Source organism: Poecilia latipinna, unplaced genomic scaffold, assembly GCF_001443285.1.
Source record: "Poecilia latipinna isolate Pla-1442-1.1 unplaced genomic scaffold, P_latipinna-1.0 Scaffold1502, whole genome shotgun sequence".
NCBI classification, from domain to species: Eukaryota; Metazoa; Chordata; class Actinopteri; order Cyprinodontiformes; family Poeciliidae; genus Poecilia; species Poecilia latipinna.
This window is the reverse complement of record NW_015114118.1, coordinates 116559-137197: the sequence shown is the minus strand read 5'-3', so window position 1 is coordinate 137197 and position 20639 is coordinate 116559. Positions and strand designations below refer to the sequence as shown.

Here is a 20639-nt window from a genome sequence, read left to right as displayed (position 1 = left end):
CTCTGTTTTTAAAATGTACCATTGTTTGACGTGCTGTCCTTGATTAAATAAAATTGTATCAAATTGAATTGAGTCTCAATCAGATGCTAATTGTGTGGCTCTCTAGAAAATTGAATTTCTTAAAAATATGTCCAAAATTTCTGTGATTGTGCTTTTTTCTAATGACTTTAGCTTGTCTTGCTAAATTTTTGCACTTTAACTTCCTTTCTGTTTTTACATAAACGTCCACCGAATTTCTTGACTTCATTATTAACCCATTCAGGTCAGCTGATTCTTATACCTTTGTACTAGATTTTAAAGCTTTTTCTCTGAATAGTCTTTGATAAGTTTCAGTTCCAGATCTAGTTGAAGTCCATTTTGCAGCAATAACTCAGTTATATGACTTTATCTGCCTGTCAGATTGTTCAGAAAGTTTGACTCATTCTTCTTTGCGACATCGCCCTCTGCTCTCGTGCTTTAACCCAAATCGTCAGCTCTTCACTTCACCCCTCTACTGATTAGCTGGTTAGGATAAATTATCTCTGAACATGTTGTTGTGCATTACAGCCAAACATCTCTGCTGATTGCAGCCTGCACAGGAACTTTCTCAGTATTTCCATTAAATAAGAAATTTGAGTTTCTCCAGTACTTTGGTTTGCGGTCCATGCCGACGTCTCTCTAATTGCCAGAGTTAGCAAATATTAACGCTCTGTAGTATTTATATTTGCCGATTCTGCAAACAGCCGTCCTCCAGGAACCGAACGAAGCGGCTTTTAAACGTAACTTGATATTTGGAAACACGTTCAAGACGGACTGAACGTCTTTGTTCACTTCCTCCACGGCCGTAGACTAAATTTCCAAAACGGCGCAGAAAATCAACGTCATTGCTCACGACTTCCCTTCTGAGAAAGCCCCAACTGGGCGGTGCAGGAAGGCAGTGGCCAAGTTACCAAAAACGCTACTCCAACATGACTGGTGTGCTCACTTGTGGTAAACTCCACACAGGACCTGTGGATCTTTGTGTTGCGTGTTATGAGCCAGAGTCGGGTTTCCAGGCCGTGTCAGTCAGGTGAAGCTTGCCTCGGGTCGTCCCTGAAAACCTTTGATCCTTTTCACAACTCCGACTCCTCGCTCCTAAACAAACATCACCTCCTGCTGCTGCCGACGTATCTCCCACCTACATATCTCTGCTTCTTTCCACCTGAATATAAAGCAAAAAAAAACAAAATAATAACAATAATAATGATGATGTATTAGTCTACGTATCCATCCATGTCGGGGAGAGGTCAGCAAGATGGCGATTTCCTTTATTATGTCTCGTGTCTGCCTCTGTTGCAGGGCGGTTGTAAAAATAGTCTCGGCTGCTGGAGGATGCATAAAAAAAAGAAATAAAAAAAAAAAACATGCGCCGCTTAGCGTGGGCTTCACCCGGCCTGATTTATTTCCAGACTTGGGTAAAATGTCATAAACGCCAGGCTTAGAAAAACAGCTTGAGACTGCACGATGCAGTCGCGTTTGTTATATACATCAGACCTGATTTGTGCTCCTAAAAGTCTGATTTGACATCCTGCTCCGTCGTTCAATTTTCTTTCCAGACAGATAAGGCTTTTGGTTATTTGATGATGATGTTTTTTTTCTCGACATAAATCCTTTCACGTCTGAACACAAGCTGTTCAGGGGTTTCTCTGTTCTCGGATCCAAAGGATTCCTGCGTCCTGGCTGCAGCCGGCCGCCGCTCTCCCCGGCGACCTGCTCAGACCTGCAGGCGCTGATTGACAGGCAGGCATCCGAACGGTGATTAGAACTTTTTTTTTTTTTTTTTTTTGGTTACCGCTGAGCCGCCCAGACAAGGTTTGACCCCTGACCCCTGCCACCACATCTGTTTCAGAGCTCCACTGAGGTGGATGTGTCCTCCTCTTATCAGCAACCTGGAGCTTCTCTCTCTCTCTCTGTGTGTGTGTTTGCAGGAAAAGGCCTGTGGTCGCTCCCGGCTGCGCTCATTCACCTTCCTGTTTTGTGTGTTTCAGCTTCGGAATGAACCACGACGGCATCGGCAACTCCTGCGGCACCAAGGGCCACGAGACGGCCAAGCTGATGGCCGCCCACATAACGGCCAACACCAACCCGTTCTCCTGGTCCGCCTGCAGCAAAGACTACATCACCAGCTTTCTCGAGTAAGTGGATGACGGTCGCTCCCCTCCGTGGGACTGTCTGAGTGGGCTGGCCCTCGCCTGCGTGTGTGTATGTGTGTACTGAGCCGAAGAGGAAAAAGGTGCTTGGATGTTTTCCTGCTCGCTCCCAGATGTCTCGGTTTACAACCTGCTGCCTTCGGCTGCCCCTAGCGTTCCTCGGCGGGTCTCTCTCTCCCTGCCCCGCTTGCTCACGGTCCAGACCTCCTCCTGGCCACCCGTGACGTCGAAGCGCTTTTCACGTTTCGCTGCAAGATCCACTCGAAGGGTTTTCCTCTTTAGGATGTGCACTCAGACCATGTTCCTTTCATTTTTATTTCATTCACTCAGTAAATATCAATAGCTTAGGGCTGCAACTAACGATTATTTTAGTCATCGATTATCAGGACGATTAATCGATTGGTTGGATTTTGAAATTGGCACATTCTGCGGGTTTTTCATTTGCCCTCTTGAACTTTCTGTGAGATTGATTAATCGATTAACAGATTAATTGATTTCATTCACTCATGTAGATATGCTTAGCTCAGGGCTACAACCATTTATTTCAGTTATTGATTATTAGGACGATTAACTGATTAATCAGATTTTTAAAAATTTACACGTTCTGCTGGTTTTTCATTTAACCACTTTAGCCCTTTTGAATGTTGAATATTTCTAATTCAACATTAGAAATATAATTAAAGATGCAAATAAATAAATAATAATAATCTTTAAATAAGGAAATACACTTTAGCCAATAAAATGTTTAATAGTAGTTTTTGTGAAAGTTTGATCGTAGATGGATCACAATAATGAAAATTAGAAATAAGAACATTAAAAACATATATATATAACGAGAATTGGAACCGTGTGAAGCTAAAACTGACAGAGTTCTGTGTAAAACATATTTACAGACAGAGAAGGTTTCTGTTATCCGAAATGCAAAATGTAAAAAATTTTTTTGTACAGTTTTGGCTTAATTTCTGTTTTTTCTTTCATCAAATCACCTCTTTTTGAATCTCTATGCACGAGTTAATCAGTCAATTACTGAGTTAGTTGACGATTATCTCAGTAATCAATTAATCACAATTAATCAATTATTATTAAAGGTTTTCAGCCCGAGAGAAGCTCATGTAACAACTAAAAGAAATCATGAATGAAAAGGAGCACAAAGAAGTAAAACTTTGCATCTGTCACTTTTTCACATGAAAAGAATATTAGCTACTCAACTCTGAATAGTAAAGCATAAAAAAATACACAATAAAGCATCAGCTTATTCAATACCATATAGTTTTGTTATTATTTTCAAATTTCTTTTAAATGCAGATAAAGCTTGTTCCATAAACTGACACCTCTCACTCCAACGCATCTTTCCATCCTACGTTGTTCTGAATCAAAACTTTTTGGCAAATATCTAACTTTGGCTCATTTTCCCTCAGTAACAACTTCCACACTGAAGACCATTGTCACTGGGACCGCGTGTCGCCTTTGCACCGCGCACATCGTCACCGTAAAAGTATTTTCCTGGAAGCGGATAACGGCTCAAAACGATAGAAACTTTTGTAGTCGGGGGGGGAATAATCATCTGCTTGAACTCCACCATACCTGGGAATATACGAGCTTGTTTTTAGGCTGCTCTGGGTTTTTACTGCTGTTTCTTTTTCAACGTTTCACAAAAGAGTTGTGTGTGTAAACTCTAATTATCCTCGGTTTCGCTCTCTCAATCGGAGCGTTGGATGTCGCGCAGGCGTCTCTCTGCCAAGTAAACAACTCTGGCTAAGGTATTGGCCTAGATTCCCCGTCTTGCTTGAACAAGAGTTTTTTGTTGTTGTTTTGTAGAGATGTTTTATGAATACACTCACTCACATTTTAGGAGTCATATATTCTCTAAATTTGCCTGCCAGTTTGTTATAAATCTCCATGGTCAGGAAGTCTATTGAACTCAGTTTTAGTGTTTTTTTTTGGTTGGATGAATCATCCCGCTGGCCCCGGCGCTGCCAGCGTCCTCTCTGTAGTGACATGAATGAACGCCCCGTGAGCTCATTGATCGCTGACTCTGCTGCTTATTAGAGGATGTCTCTGCTTATTCTAATGAATTTGGCCGAGCACAGCAGACAGAAAGCCTTGGCGACCACGTCAGATAGTAACGGTCATGTTTGACGGCGTAATTATTTTCTCGCTCTCTCCACGGAGTCGGCCCAGAGCGCACAGAGAGTCTGGGTTTCTCTCATTGACGACTGATTCCCTCGATGTACAAGATGCGGAGTTGTTGGTTCTCCTTTCTTGAAAACAATGAAATAAAATTTGGACTGGTTGCGTGTTTTACTTCCTTCTTAGGGACAGAAGCAATAGGATGTATGTAAGCTTTTCCCAATAAGCAATAAATCCATTATTTTTATCATAAAATAAAATCAGTCATTTTCATTTGGTTGTTAAAAAGATGCTTCTATTTAATATTGTTGAATTTTGAGAAACATTTTGATACTACAAAGTAGACTGCTTCTTTTTCCAGTTTTCCCCATCTAAGCTGAATGATTATTGGTTTTTTAAATGCAGTTTTTGATACTGAAGCTTCATAATCCGTTTCTATTATTGTGGTTCTGATCTTTTTTTTTTTTTTCTATTTTTGGTTATTTAAAATGTTTTCCAGTTCCATTGTTAAATGTTCTTAAATTTATGGTCGTTATTATGATTATTATTATATTAGTTTTAAGTGGTCTCAAAAGAACAATATTATAGTTTATCACTATAATTTCTGGGACAGTTTATCCCAAATTTTTGCTGGACGACAAACTGCATCAGACATGATCATGATAAATGATAATATTATTGTCTTGAGACCGTTTCAGTATGGTAATGGCATAATAAAATAAAGTTCACCCTCTCAAAGATCAATAAACTTTAACTACTAACAAACACTTGCCAATGGAGCTGGAAGACATTTTGAATATCTAAAAAAACCCGAAACAAACAAAACAGGATACAAAACGGAAACTGAAGTCTCCGCAAATAAGATTCCCCTGGAAACCAATGCACCAGAAAGAGGTAGAAACACGGGAAAAACAACCAGTCCTGCAAAAGGAAATGATCACCCTTTTGATCAGACATCGCCACTGCTTTCTTCCCAAGCTGTCCGCTGTGCTCCTCGGTCTCCATGAAGCCGTTTGTTCACGTAACGGATATGGAGGTTTAAGTCCCACTCAGATGTGAGCACACAACTTTGAACCCACTCCAGATCTTTCTCTCTCAGCCTGCGTTGCCATTTTATTGGCTCCTCCATGGATACGGTCCAAGCAGAGATATACAGTATCGTATCAAAGAGCCATGTAATCAGAGAGGGCCGGTCAGTTCCTTCCTGCTGCCTCCGGTGGAACGTTGCTGTTTGTGCGTCTCTTCCCTTTGATTATTAGGTGTCAGTGTGTAATATCGACATTAATGACATATTATTTTGGACCTCTGACAAGTGTCCCGCCGCGGCGGTTTGGTAGTTAAAGCGCATGAGTCAAGCGGCAGCAGACGAGGTGTGCTGGGTCCTGGCTGCAGCGAAAGGCTCCTTCGTGTTGGAAACAGTCCTAATGTAGGTTTGTCTTTTCGACAGCTCAGGTCGGGGAACGTGTCTGGACAACGAGCCTCCAAAACGAGATTTCCTGTATCCGACGGTGGCCCCGGGGCAGGTGTACGACGCTGACGAGCAGTGTCGCTTCCAGTACGGAGCCTCCTCGCGTCAGTGCAAGTATGGGGTAAGAAGGCAGCGTCTGGCACGATGCAGTAATGCTTTAAGAATAATAATTTAAAAAAATCTAAACATTTCCCTCCTCCTGGCCCTCCAGAATATCACTTTTATGTTAAAACACCAATTATAGTTATGGTTATTTTTGTAGAGCAAAGAATGTTGCCATAACATCTCAGTGCTGATTCTACACAAGCATTTTATCCCTTATTCTTAGCTAAATTACCATTCATTAAGCTAAAATGAAATAAGTTTGGTGTAGAAATAAGTTTATTCTTCTACCCGCTCATTTGAGCGTGTAAATATACTTCACTGCTGCTCTTCTTTTGCTTGCATTTGTTTTAAATGTAATTATTTTTTGTATATAACTTCCAGTTTATTTATTACACTACATCCAATAAAGTCAAACTCAACTCAGCTTGACAATAAAACGTTTAACAGATCCATGTTGGTTTTGTTTATGTTATGGTAACAGCAGCAAAATTAAAACTGCTGGGAAACTGTCAGGTATTAGACAATCGATTACATTTTAGATTCCAGTAAACTGTAGAAATGACACGTCAATGGATGTAATAAATTATCCTTGCTTGGTAAAGTTTCCTTTAAAGAAGAAAGTAGTGACTAACCCAGGAATGCTAGTTGACAACATATCCAAAGCTAACGCTAGCCTAGCCATGCTAATGGCTAGACAAGGCATGCTAGCTGCTAGCCTGTGCACATGAGTAAACTCCTTCTCATTTGCTAGTTCACTCAGGTGGTTGCTTAGTTACCGGTACTAAGCAACCGGTAACTATCCAATAACATAGATGAATATGTGATTGGATGTAGTCTCCTACGACAACAAAGTAGCTACCGCTGGCTAAACAATAGTTTAAATTTTAGAGCTTGTATGGGATGAAATGTAACAAGCTACATAACTTAAAACGTATTAAATAAACTATTTTATACACAGTAAGATTTTTGCAATATGTTGGTGTAGATCCTCAGTAATCCAGGAAATAAAAAGTCTTGACAGTTTTAAATGAAGGCAGCTGGACTTCTTTTGAAGATGTTTCTCCTCTCATCCAGGATGACTTTTCCCAGTTCTGTAACTTGAGTTGGAAGAAACCATCACACAATGACCTCATGATACAAGGCTCCTGTGTAGTCTTATGATTGTGTCATTTACAAATTTTCATAAATAAGGTTTTAAATGGACCTAAAGATAAAGCCTGGAAAACAGTTCATTTAAGAAATGAAAACACGAGTTAAATACTGGTTAAGATCTTAAAATAATTAAATAGTGACACTGAATGATCACACATGGAGTCAAATATCACAATTATGTAAATATAGATTATTGCATAAGGTACAATAAAATAAGCTACGGTAAATAGTTATAAAGGACTTTAGATTTATTTACATGAAGCAATAACTTCTTTGCACTTCAAAATATTTTTTTTCTGCATCATTTCTAGCCATCGATACCAGGAAACATTTAGAAAAAACGAACAGATTGGTATCAGTACAGGAAACAAGGAAACTAAAGTTCCAGACACATCAGTAATATGAATGAGAAACAAAAGTGGTCCCAAATGGCTCCTTGTGGGACTCCACATCTTATTAAAGCAGGGATAGATGTACATCCACCAATCCTAACAAACTGGGGTCAATTGTTAAACAGCCATTTGAAAATGTTCCTATAAATCCAGAAGGTTAGCAGATTTAACATTGAAAGTGTGGGAAATAAATGTCTAATTATTATTTTTTTATTTGTTTACAAGGCTGTAAAGTTACTAAATAATTAAACTTTCAGTCCACCTTCTGCATGACTTTGAAACAGGCAGTCAAAAACCAAGAGCAACTTCATGGCAAAACGTGAAGACTTTTCAACAATTGGACCCAGATTGCTGGTCATTACATAAATATTTTGGCACAAACCAGGGAAAAAGAAGTCAACTAATCTCCGCTAAACAGGGATTTGCTAAGAACATGAGAGATTATCTGGGTTATTTCATTTTATTGAAAGAAATATCTGACAGCAGATTACGACAGACTCCAAAATGACGTCCTGTTATTTTCCTCTAAGCTTATAATTGTGGTTTTAGATCAGGATGACAAACACGCAGTTATGGAGACGATCCAACACAGCAAGACTGGAGGTTTTATTATGGAAATCAAATGATAATGGATCATATGATTGATATGCTCCCCCTATGATCGCAGCTCCAGAGGAGACCAGCTCTAATAGGTTAAAATGCCTCATTTGTGGATCAAACACCAACTATTAACTGTTTTTTTAATTGTTCTTATACTATTATATTATATTACTACCAATACCTGGTAGTTTACATCTTGCCCATTTAAGCATAAATAAATGTGCAGAGTCATTTTATGGTTGCAGTATTTCACTGGTAAAAGATGTTGCCTAACACTTCATTCCTCTGGCTCAGTGTGTGAAATAACAGAAAAAAAATGATTTGCAGGGTTAAAGATGGAGAAAATGCAAAATTATATCCAGAAATCTGCTCTACGTTCATTAATCTTCTGCGTAAAAAATGTACTGCCACGCGTGGATAAATAAAGCAGAGTTGCTTAGATGAAGAATGATAAAGTGAGATCCGTCAGTATTTCATATTTTATTAGCAAAGAAAGAAAAAGGTAAATTTAGCCCTAAATAAGCAAAGAGATACTTCTTTTACAGCTTCTCTTTTTTTTGTTGGGAACTTTCTTCTGCAAAGTTTTTTTTTCTCTTAGCCTATAAATTACAGAGGTGTGGGAATGAGCTGTTTGTGCGTTGTCACACATAACTCAGACGTGTAAGATTTAACGGAACGAAAACCCGCTTGGCTGTCTACTTCGTTTTGTTTGGGATTCAAACAAACATGATCTCATGAAACTGCGTAATAAAAAACAGCAGCCTGACATCTGCCCAGTATCATCCTAGCACATTTTAATTATGTGTGCTTTACTTTTTGTTCCCTTTAAGTTATTGTGCAAGTTAGAGGTCAGAGGAAGGAAAATAACACCGTGGCGTGTTTGCTTTATGTCGATGGACGGCAGAATATTGCTGTAACCTGTCCCATTGTCACAATGAAATAAAAATAATTTGATGTATGTTTTGTAAATAATAACAGCCCCGGCATATAAGACTAAATCGATGTGCTGATTTGAATCATTATTGCCTACAGTTTTTAAAGAGATGCCAAGGAAGTACTGGAGACAATCCTGCATCCTTGCTACTTTGATAAGATTTTAAAATAATTAGAAAATTAGCATCCAAATATTTAAGATAGATATTTCAGGAGTTGATGTCTCAGCAGTTTCACCCCAAGGTCAGACCAAGTGATATTCGAGTAAATTAAATCTCAGACTGTACAGACAATGCTAACGTTTAGCTGTGATGCATGTAATTCACCAGTTGGGCGTTATGACGCTTACTGGAAGTCGCCTCCGCTGCCAGTAACCGCCTCCACTGCGACGAGAGAAGTGCCAAAGAGAGGCAGCCATTAATGTTAATTCAGCGTTTGGGGGGGTGGCCAACACGGACTGGATTGAATGAATGGCTTTGTTCACTTCTTTTGCCCATCGCTAAAACTACAGGCACACTACAATTCTAAATTAGTGAAGAAAGACAATGTCATCGATCATGACCTCTCCTTCTGTTCACTGATTGACCCGGTAGAAATTCTACCAGAGACAATCCAAGTAAATGGGAGAAATTCCAGAACATCCTGTGAAAAGAGATTAAAGTCGAGCAGAATTGTGTCGGAAGGCAGTGGCCAGGCTCGAGGGTACCTTTAGATTGAAATTTAAAGAACATGAAATATTTAATTTCTTTGAGGCTAGCTAGAACCTGCTTGATCGGCATGCCCAGTAAGGTGCATTCCTGAAAAGAAATAAAGGTTTGTTAAAATTTACCACAATGAAAAAGCAAACCTTTCTTGAGCTGAAGAACTCACAGGCAGTACATTACTTTGTGTTTTTGGTATTTTGGTGGGGAATTGCCCAACAAAGTTTGGAAACACTGGTGCAGACCAACACGGCTGCAATATTTCACTGACTATGGGCTTTAGAGGCTTTAACTAAATGCACCCATGTTGACGACAGAGCACCGGGGGGTCGTCACGGACTTTAAATCTCAGCTTGAGACTGCGTCAGAGGTTGGAAAAGCATTACAGTCGTCAAGAGAGGATGTTTGGGTCTTTTTACAGCAGTAATTTAGCTTCGTGGATCCGTCCCATCGTTGAGTCGCACTGGAAGCTTACCGGCATAGATGGGAGATCTTCCCAAGTGCAATGGAAACTGAAACCTTTAAAATAAAACAAACAGCATTTGATGGCTGCATTAGAAAAGTCTTTTTTTTTTTTTTTAACGTCAGCTTGTTGTTGGCTAGCATAAATCCGTCCTAGCGCTCATCCCCATTCTTTGAGGTCTGGATGGCTTGACCTTTGAGTGTGGCTGATGATGGTGAACGGAGCAGCGCGGTGGCTTATTGAAAGCAGCTGGCAGAAGGGGAGAACTTGCAACCTGAGAGTGTCAGTTTGCTGCTTTATTTAATATGGACAGGCTCAGGGAGCTGCGGGCGTATTTACTGACCCCGGGGCTCAGGATCTATGCGTCGAGCCGTAACTCTCTTTCATTTGCCACTTACAACTGTCCCGTAAAAAAGCCTTTGAAGTCAAGAGATGGGGGAGCAATCCAGTTTGGCTTAATGGGAAATCTAACAGGGCTGTTCTGGTAGCACGGATGATCCGTTTATGGCGTTATTTATTTGGGGGGGCAAATTGGTACTGCCTTCCTTTTCTGCGGTAATCCAAATGGATTCTATACGGGTTCTAGGAGCGATGCCTAAGAACTACTCAGCAGAACCGGCCCAAGGCATATGATAGCGAAGCGGCTGCTCACTGCTTAGGGATCCCACACCACCAGGGTGATGACTTTATGCTACACACAGAACTGTTGCCATAGCAACTGACTGACAACAGCTCCACTAGTGTATCAGGATTCAACACAAAAAAACATGCAAATTAAAACCACTCAAAGCATAGAGCACTCACTCTGTTACAGTATTATGCTTTCAAGCTCTGAGTTTATATTGCAATTATTAATAAATGATCGTCTGAACACAGTGGTTGATCAGCTAATTTAAACCCCTGCTCTACTGTCACATCTGTCACAGTTGGCGTGTGAGTTGCCTTTTCTTTTTTAACTGAATCGAAACACACCGAATTCTGCAGCACATCTACATGTTAAATTATCAAAGTCAAGCTAGCATAGCTGACCTACTTCCCTCTCCCTCACTAATTTTTAAATTCAAACTTTTTCTCGATCTTGAAATCTAGTTGTCATAGTGTTCACGGTTAGCAGCAAAGAACTGCATCCCATTTTCTTTTATATGTCACACGTACATTTAAGATTTAATGTTGACAACTTCACAGCTAAAACCCATGGCTGTCATTGTGACGTCGCATTAGAATGTGACATTTAAGAATGTCACTTTGAAATGTTTTAAAAATGTTTTAAAATATATATATATTTTCTAGAATAAAAATGTTAAAGAAATGAGTTTTTTTTAAGTAACATTGGATAATACCATGGAAAAACAATTTCTCTGTTGTTTTTTATAGTTGGTAGACAACAGATGAATCTCTTCCTGCTGTTGGGATCTGCTACAGTTCAGGAAATGTTAGACATCAAACTTGTCAACTTGTTCACTGTAAATTTAATGTTTATCAGCAGATGTTACTTTCAAATCATTAAAATAATATGGCACACTTTAATACCACTCATTTCTGCAATTCATAACAGGTGTGTTTATACACAAAGAGTAGCGTATGAATGATTAAGCATCAGGTGTTGACATTTTGGCACAAAGGCCCCAAATGAAAATCTGCTTAGGGCCCCAGAAAGGCTTAGTCTGGTCCTGCTGCTCAGTCATACTGCAGATGTCTGTCAGGCCTTGGAACTTGTCTTTATCTTAGACTTGGGAGGCCTGTTGCTCATCCATGGTTTCCCATAATGAGGCGCCAAAATGGGGATTTCTTGAACTGATGTCACGCTCCCATGTGGTTCTGAGGCAAATGCGGAAAAAAAGGAAAAAAAATGTTAGTCATGCTGTTGATCCAGCTGACTCTTCATTTCTCATAAAAGCACTGTATGACCCTTGGCTTATTGCTTAAGATGCACTGTGATCTAAAGCATATGGCCTGTTAATGTCAGAAGACGAGACGCGGTCTCAACTCCTCTTGCTTTCTGATTTCATCTCAAATCATGTCGATTTATAGATGAATTTCTGTCATTTGTCTTCTTTTTTTTTTGCTGATCTCACAGCTGCCAGGCAGCATAAGAAAAACACCAAGAGGAAAACCACAAAAATCCAATGATAAATCATCCTCACTCTTTTCCCAACAGTTCGCCCCCCGCAGCCTCCCAGTCTGCCGATGTGATTTATTCTGACCAACTTGCTTTTTGCCTTCTTTCCTAGGAAGTGTGTAGAGAGCTCTGGTGCCTTAGCAAAAGCAACCGCTGTGTAACTAACAGTATCCCGGCTGCAGAGGGGACTCTGTGCCAGACTGGCAGCATAGAGAAAGGGGTAAGTCAGCATATGGTTATTGTTTTTTTTTGTTTTTGTTTTTTTTTGCATATAAAGATTAATGCAAACAACCCAAAGGAACTCCTCTCCCAACTATTCCACAGTTTCTTTTCACAACAAGTCACCCACAGGTAACAACTGGTTAGAAGATTTAACCTCATCTTAAACCAGAGATGTTTCAAAGTGTGGCCAGGGGGCCATTTGTGGCCCTCTGGATGATTTTGTTTGGCCCCCTGGCCCACAATTTAAAAATTAATTTGAGATTTTTACATCCAAATAAAATCTTCTTAAACATTTATTGAAGTACAAGACAAAGTATTAAGAGTTTCTGTTTTATTACATTTTGCTAATTCCAATAAGCACTGCTTAACCTTTGTTATCAAAAGTAGAGAGAAAAAAAAGAGAAGAAACGAGGACGATAAAACCCCAAAAAGTTTTGGACAATATTTACTTATTATTAAATACAGCAACTATGTAAGACCCAGTTTTTATAAAATTAGCTTACTTTTGGTTTATTAAGATAAAGTCTATTTAATATGTTATTGAAGAGATAAAAACAAGGAATGAGTTCAGTCCAGATGTTGAAAATCTGATGAAAAAAAGGATTAAAAATCCACTTTTAGTGTTTCGACAGATAAAGTTAAGGTTTCATATATCCAAAGCCGTATTAAAGTCAGTGTGGGATCTTCCAGCTTAGATTTTATTTTTTTAATATGATCAAATGCAGTCCAGATTCATGAAAGAACTGAAAACAGTCATTTAGCTTCGCACCACTTGGAAGCTGCAGACAGCTAACGGTTAACCAGTCGAGGAATTAGTTTGTGTTTCATTTTACACTGTGTCCCAGCATCCTTAAAGCCGTAATACCTAAAGCTAGCCTTCACAGTTGATGCATCTAAGCTGGCAAAAAAATCACTGTTCACCTCCTCACCTGTGGTGGCGCTGCACCAAGAACTACAGAAAGAAACCACATGAAAACCTCTGAAGAAGATTTCATTCCTCGCAAAATGTAAACAAAAATGGAGTGGCATTAGTTTTTAGCTGTTGTAGGATTTCTCTTTTGTCTTTAGCTAAAGACTGCGATCCATTTCTCCTGCTAGCAGTTCACTCAGACATTTGTTTTGGTTGTATTTTACCCAGAATGCCTTGCACTATAGTCAGCTTCCTGCTTTTGGAACAGGAAGCTGCTCCTGTTCGCGTGGCATTCACATGTCCATTTGAACCACACCAGAGTTCACTTCAACTGAGCCGAGGCCGAGGTTTATAGGCCGACCAGAGTTCGTTTCATTACGCATTCACGTTGGCTACGTTTTAAAACCATCTAATATTTTTCTACACTTCATCATTATGTACTTTGGGTGGATCTATGAAATAAAATAGTTTTTCTGGTAGTAAGTTCAAGGGAAATATGCACTTTTGCATGGCATCATAGACATACATGCCTTACATTTTAAGACCTGTGGTCTTTCTTATCAGCTTTTCTTCCTTTAACCCTTTTGGTGATCATTTGTTTGGTGACATTCACCAATCTCAACTTCCACAAGGTTTCTTTTCCATAAATATGCTCTCCTCCAGTTGCTGCTGCCAGTCACACACACACACACACACACACTCTCTCGCCTGATGAGCTGTAGGTCATCAGGCCTCTGATTATGCCAGCCAGGTTAGGGGGAGACAGTTTTAACGCGGATTATGGCGGCCATTGTGGCTGGACGGTCCGAGCTCCAAAAGGGAAGAATAGGAGAGCGTCACGAGCTGTCGCCTGTGATTACCATTAGCTGGTTGGAGCCTTTGAGGACCGCAGCTCACGTACGGGTGTCCTGGACAACACAGGGAGGCCCCAGGTTGAAACCATAGGGGCGGGGGGGCCTGCCCTGCTGGAGGAATATGATTGTCAGCCGTTTCTCTTCCAGCGTATGAAGAGCAGAGAAGCAGAGAGTTTGGAGGAAGAGACAATTGGAGGGGATAAGAGAGAGTCAAGCTTTTGAGTTTTTACTGTCTTCAAACGAACCCACGGATATGAATTATACTCTAAAGTTTTGAGTACTGATCCCTTCGTCCTCTCTCCCTCTGCTAATGCTGATGTTGTTTAGACAGAGCCTCGCCACATGAATGGAGCGAGTCAGACAAACAGAACGGTGGCCCTAGCGAAGCCCTCACCTTGACCGTTTCAGTTTCACTTTCAGCGAGACAATAACCCACTGACCCAGTTGGAGAGACAAAGGCCACTTTCTGATCCCCTCCTCCACCCCTAACGCTGACCGGCTTAGCTCCTGAAAAATAACTTGGCACTCTTTGTGTTCCTCTCCTGCTTCCTGAACCATCACACATCCACAGAAATTGTCAAGCCATGAGCTAGAATGTTTCAAATAGTCATAAAATAGGTGAAAGTTTTTCGTTTTTTATGAATATGTTTTAAATAAACAGCTTTTTTTTTAGTTATCCCACTACAGGGGTTGTGATGGCAGGTTTTCATAGATATTTTTTTTAATGTTTTTTATGTTTTTTTTTATGTTGCTTATTTCGTTGATATTTTAATCAAGTTCCTCTGCTACTTCATAACAGATTTAACTCCATACTAACAAAACCTTCCTTTTTTGTCCTCTACTTGTTTCCGCCCCTCCATGACCAGTGGTGTTACCAGGGAGAGTGCGTCGCGTTCGGCTCCCAGCCCGAGAGCGTGGACGGCGGCTGGGGGCCGTGGTCCTTGTGGGGAGAGTGCAGCCGGACCTGCGGAGGCGGCGTTTCTTCCTCCATGAGGCACTGTGACAGCCCAGCGTAAGTAGGCAAAAGTAAGCCACAGCAAGCCGAACACACACATCCAGGTCCTGCCTACAAGTGTGTGTTTGTGTCTACTCCGTTTGCTGCATGTGCGCCACATCCACGTGGGAGCAGAGCGACAGGAACCAGGCTGTTTTTGTTGAAAAATACGCTGTGAAATGTTTTTGGGGTGGATTCATTCCTTATTAACAGAGAGAGAGAAAAAAAACATTCAATTTATGTTTTATTAGCATTTGCTTTCATAAAGCTTGAGCTTTTGAGCTTTACATCGAGCAGAGAGATGTTGGAGTTGGGGATACGATCCATGCTTGTTCAGATAGATGGAAGAGATGTTTTGAACTTCCTCCGTCTCTCATCGGTCCTGCCTTCCCGCCTCCTTTTCAACTCCTCTGGGATTTGGTGTCGTAGTTCAGGTAGCATCTGAGATGCTAATCAGCTAATCGCCCCGATTTCCTTAATTTTTGGCAATCGGCCAAAACTTACATGTGAAGCTGATCATATCCACTGATCTTATTTTCCTTGGCAAAGGTCTAAAAATCAACTGCTGTCCTATGTTCTCTGCACTGAGAGGTTTGACTGTCCACCAGGTCACTTCTGCATGTTTACAGTTAGCAACAGTCAACCCACTCTTAACAACTCAACAATGTTCTTGCTATATTTAGCAACATTTATTTAGACCAACCAGAGCATCCCTGGCCTGCCTGCAGACATCTGGGGGTTTTTACTCGTCTTCCACTGTTGCATTCTGTTGTTTTGGAAGCAGAGGTGTTACATCATCCACACCACGGGAAGACAAAAAGGAAGAGACGGTGAATAAAATGGGAGGGAGAAGCAGGGTGGGAAAGGGAAGGCACCAGCGTAATGTGGACCACCTGTGTGCGGTAATCAGCGCAGCTCAGGCATCGGTGCAAAGTGGAGGGGAGGGATGAATAAACACAGCCAGTGGAGCCTCGAACACATTCATTACAGGAGCCTCTTTTGCACTGAAGTGGAAATAATCATGGAGGAAAAAGAGAGGCTAATGAAGGAGAAAGGAGGGATAAAAGAAGAAAAATAAATCCCTCAAAGACGGAGTGGAGGTAGGAAAAAACAAAAACGATTCTCTGAGAAGAGAATGCTTCTGGAGTTACAGACCGGTCGTCTCGTCCAAACCTAAATGTCACGTCACACTTAAGGGGTCTTGGCGGAGCTTGGGTTTCATGAATGAAACACAGACTCAGCACGGCAGCGCTTTCACACACAAACACGCTTCTGTGTCCCGGCAGAGACTTTGCCACCAAAACGTGTCCGTGTGTGGAGTCCAGCCACTTGCTCTTGTGCCGCATCCTAAAAATTGTAATTCGAGATGCTAAATTAACAATTTCTTTTTCCCCTCTCTCTCTTAGTTCCCCCCATTCATTCAAATCTCCTGTTCCTTTCAGCCCATCTGGAGGAGGCAAGTACTGTCTTGGAGAGAGAAAACGATACAGATCCTGTAACATCGACGTGAGTCCATTTTTATGAATTTACCTGAAGGGAGGACCTTTATCGTATCGTTTATCACTTATCATGGAAAACTTATCGCGATAAGAATTTGGATTTATTGTTGTCATGATAAATTTCAGTTATTGATGTTATATAGAAAGAAAGTAAGGTGACATTTTGATCGAAAATGTTATTTTCGATCATTTTTATCATTAAATTTTATTTTAATGATAAAAATTTATATATATATTTATATATATTGAAAATAACAGTGAATAATGCAAAGTAATAGCTATTACACTTGCAAAAAATTTATTTCCATAATATTTTGTATAGCTGTTACACAGTAAGTTAATCTTTTTCTGCTGTTGGTGGAAGTTTGTTAAACTTCCTAAATTTCTTACTGTAAATTCAATGTTTCTCAGCTGATATACTTTCAAATAGTGACAATATTATGGTACACTTAAATACCACTCTGCATTTCAAAATCCAAATAATTGTATTTTTTCTTTTTCTTTTGCTACTCTTGTAAGGTTAACATCAACTTCTGTAAAAACCTTGTTATGATGTTGGCTAATTAAATTATGCTAATCACAGCTAGAGTAGAGTAGCTGAAGAATGATGATTCTTCTGGTGTTGACATGTTGGTGGAGGGGGGGGCATCAAATGAAAATATGCCTATAGGGCCCCAAAAAGGCTTGGGCCGGCCCTGACTCTTTATTACATACATCTTGATCAACTGCAAAGTTTATTTTGATTTATTTATCATCTCAAACTCTTGAAAAGAAAGACATTTCTCATCTTTTCCTCAGTGGATTTTCTTACATTTCTACCTAAATTAGATCTGAGAGTGGATGGTTTATGTCACACGACTGTGAGATTGTGACATTCAGCGATAGACAAAGTTTTCTAACAGCATAGTCCTCATCATGCTAAGATGGAAAAAGTTGGGAGAAAACAAAGGGTGTTACAGATCTGACTCCCAGACGGAGATATTGGAGGACAATGGGTTCTTGTTCGGATGGGTAGCCATCCGGGCGATGATCGCACTGAATGGGATCCAGAGTTTCTTCCAGGTAATGGCAAAACCTCACAAAACCAACGACCAGCAGAGCAGCACTCTTACCAAATATGGTTCTGTGGCGGCAGCAGCCGCTGCACCCCATTCCTCATTAAAAGGAATATTTCTGGCTGCTGGAAGTTTTGTAAAATTGTTTCGGACCTTTTCACGTAGATATTCCAAGATCAAGGTCCGCAATGTCATTTATCGCAATAACCTCTGGGACAATCTATTTTCCAGCAACATTTCTTATTTTGACAGGCCTAAAGTGACTAAATTATTGCAGGAAATTCACTCATTTGTGCATTTTGTCTACTTTAGTGAGATATTTTAACTCACTGCATGTTTCCATACAAGTTCTCTTTAAGTGATTTTTTTTTTTTATTGTAAAGGTTTTGCTCATGAAATTGAACCAAGAAAATGTGGTTAATTATAGCTAATGTATAATTTTACAAGACAGGCACCTATGATTCTAATTTCACACAAGGCCAGGTTGGTTTATGTCATGATGTGTAGTTTAAAAGTGGACCCAAATGGAGAGACGCAGAGGCAGCTTGTAGACGGGGAATGTTTAATGACCGCGAAATGATGAAAAAACAGAAAAAAATCCCGAGGTTCACAGGGAGCCAGAGCAGAAAAAAAACCAGGAATCCAGGAGCAAAACAGGGCAGGGAAACAACGGGACGAGACTAAGAAACAAAGGAATAACTAGACACAAGAATTAAACATAACTAGAAACACTAAGAAGGACTGAATGAAAATAAAACAGAAACAAGACTGATCTAATCAAAGAACGCAGAATAATCAAACCTCTAAAACGACTCTAAAGACATAACGGTTTGGTTGTATTTATAATTTTCATGAGTTGTGGCATCAAACCTTTTTTATCTGAAACAGAGATGCACCAATCTGATACTAATATCCGTATTGGTTCCAACATTGAAAAAAAAATTCTATATTGGGTATCGGTGACAATGTACCCCATCTATAAGGGCAGATCTAATTCTATGTCATGCTTTATTAAATATGTTAAATCAAAACTAGAATTCCTAATTGCACTTTATGAACCATTTGAAATGTTTGTTTTTACATGTTTGACCAAACTTGTTAAGCTATTGGTGTATTTAAATGTGCTGTGCTGGTGGAAAGTTATCAAATAAATTTGTAATTCAGTACATTTATGTCTGTGTTTAAAAAAAGAAACATTTTAAGTCAACTCAGCTCTGTCTTTCTGTGTCGGGTTGGTATTGACCGATACTAAACCTCAGATATCGATACTGGTATCGGAAGTGAAAAAAGTGAATCGGTGCGTCCTTAATCTGAAACATCGCCTGGAAACAAAAGTACAAGCCAGTAGGTTTTATTGTTCCCCAGGTATGTCTGTGTTTATTCTCCTTTTATTTTACATTTTGTATCGCTAGTGACACTTCTGTCAGTCTCAGAGCTGATTTAAAAAAAAAAAAAATCAATTCCCAAAAATTTTCTGAAAGCTTCAGAGCTTTGCTTTGTGCAAATATTTAAGATGGCCGCAATCTGAGACCTCTGTTCAACTATTTCTGAAATTGTTTTTTTTTTCCTCTTGGTGAAAATTGAAATAGTTTAAGCCCTACTAGACGTTTAACCACAAATTTTATAAATAACAGCAGCGAGCAAGCGGCGAGTGCTTTCTTTGGAAAACAAACAAGAGGCCCCGACAGCCGCTTCATACCGCCGACCGATCTCCGTCCAGGGAATTCTGTGAGCGCGTGTGTGACGGCTCGGTGAAAACTACGAACGCTTACCCGCGCAGACTGCGGTTTGTGTTGTTTCTGTTTCTAAATCAGATCAATTATTTATCATAGAACCAATTCCCAATGAAAAGTAAGCTTTAGGGAAACGTGCCTGCGGACCACAGTTCCCACTGAGTCAATAATGAAACGCTGGAAGACGCTCAGATTTTTTTTTACATTTTATTTTATTTTTAAATTGTCCTTTGTTGCTGTCTGTGGGAGATCCTGTCGTTTTTATTGGCACATTTCTGTGAACTGGAGGAACTGGAGACGGAGTTATCATGATCGGCTTCCGCGTCGGTAAACTTAAACAAAGATATCGAAAGGTGTTTATGTAAACTTTGGTTCAGGAGAGTTTGGGAGGGAAAAAAAGATAAAATCACTGTTTTTATGCTTTTCATGCATTGTAGGATTGGAAAGTTATAATAAATATGAATAAAATACATTTTGGACACAAATGCTGTGCTTTGGCGTCAGCGCGAATACTTCATATTTAAGTGGAATTTCCAGAGGAGGCCAAAATTATTCATACGCTTGGGGTATTTTGGTTAAATAAATCTTTTAGCTTATTAACGTTTCTTCTGACTAAAAGTAATGTCATCTCCAGTGTTGACTGGGTGAGAGGATACAACATGGATCTTTACTTAACATGTCTCTGGGATTTGAATCACATGAAAATAAAAAAGAAGTGAATAATGTTTAAGCGTTTGATTATTAAAATCCTAAGCATTAAAAAATCTTTTTCTTTTTTTTTTTTTCCAGGCATGCCCAGCTGGATCTCAGGATTTCAGGGAGAAGCAGTGTGGTGATTTTGACAACATGCCTTTCCGTGGGAAGTATTACAACTGGAAGCCTTACACTGGGGGTGAGTTCACGACGGCAGCGCTTTTATCCACAAGATCCTCATGAAAGAAGCAACAATTACAGGCTGAAGCCAGCCCTTAAAGGGGCATTATTATGGAAAATTGACTCTCTTGAGCTTTACATCGTATTTTAAAAACACACCTGGAGTGATGCTTTGACTCTTTCATTCATGTTTGAAAAATCCTTTAGTCTCCGTGGCAACCATTCAGCTGTGCAAAACACCTGGCTATATATATAGATATATATAGCT

General features: G+C 39.9%; 1 protein-coding gene across 2 annotated transcripts in view; it reads left to right on the top strand.

Annotated features, from left to right (window-relative positions):
* Nucleotides 1-20639, top strand: part of adamts6 (ADAM metallopeptidase with thrombospondin type 1 motif, 6) — an 86585-nt gene that overhangs the window by 25530 nt on the left and 40416 nt on the right. For both annotated transcript variants that reach the window (XM_015057974.1, XM_015057975.1), the window contains exons 10-15: nt 2007-2153; nt 5746-5887; nt 12344-12451; nt 15084-15229; nt 16654-16717; nt 20288-20390. In XM_015057974.1, coding sequence (XP_014913460.1) covers nt 2007-2153; nt 5746-5887; nt 12344-12451; nt 15084-15229; nt 16654-16717; nt 20288-20390 — 710 coding nt within the window. The remainder of the gene's footprint in view (nt 1-2006; nt 2154-5745; nt 5888-12343; nt 12452-15083; nt 15230-16653; nt 16718-20287; nt 20391-20639) is intronic.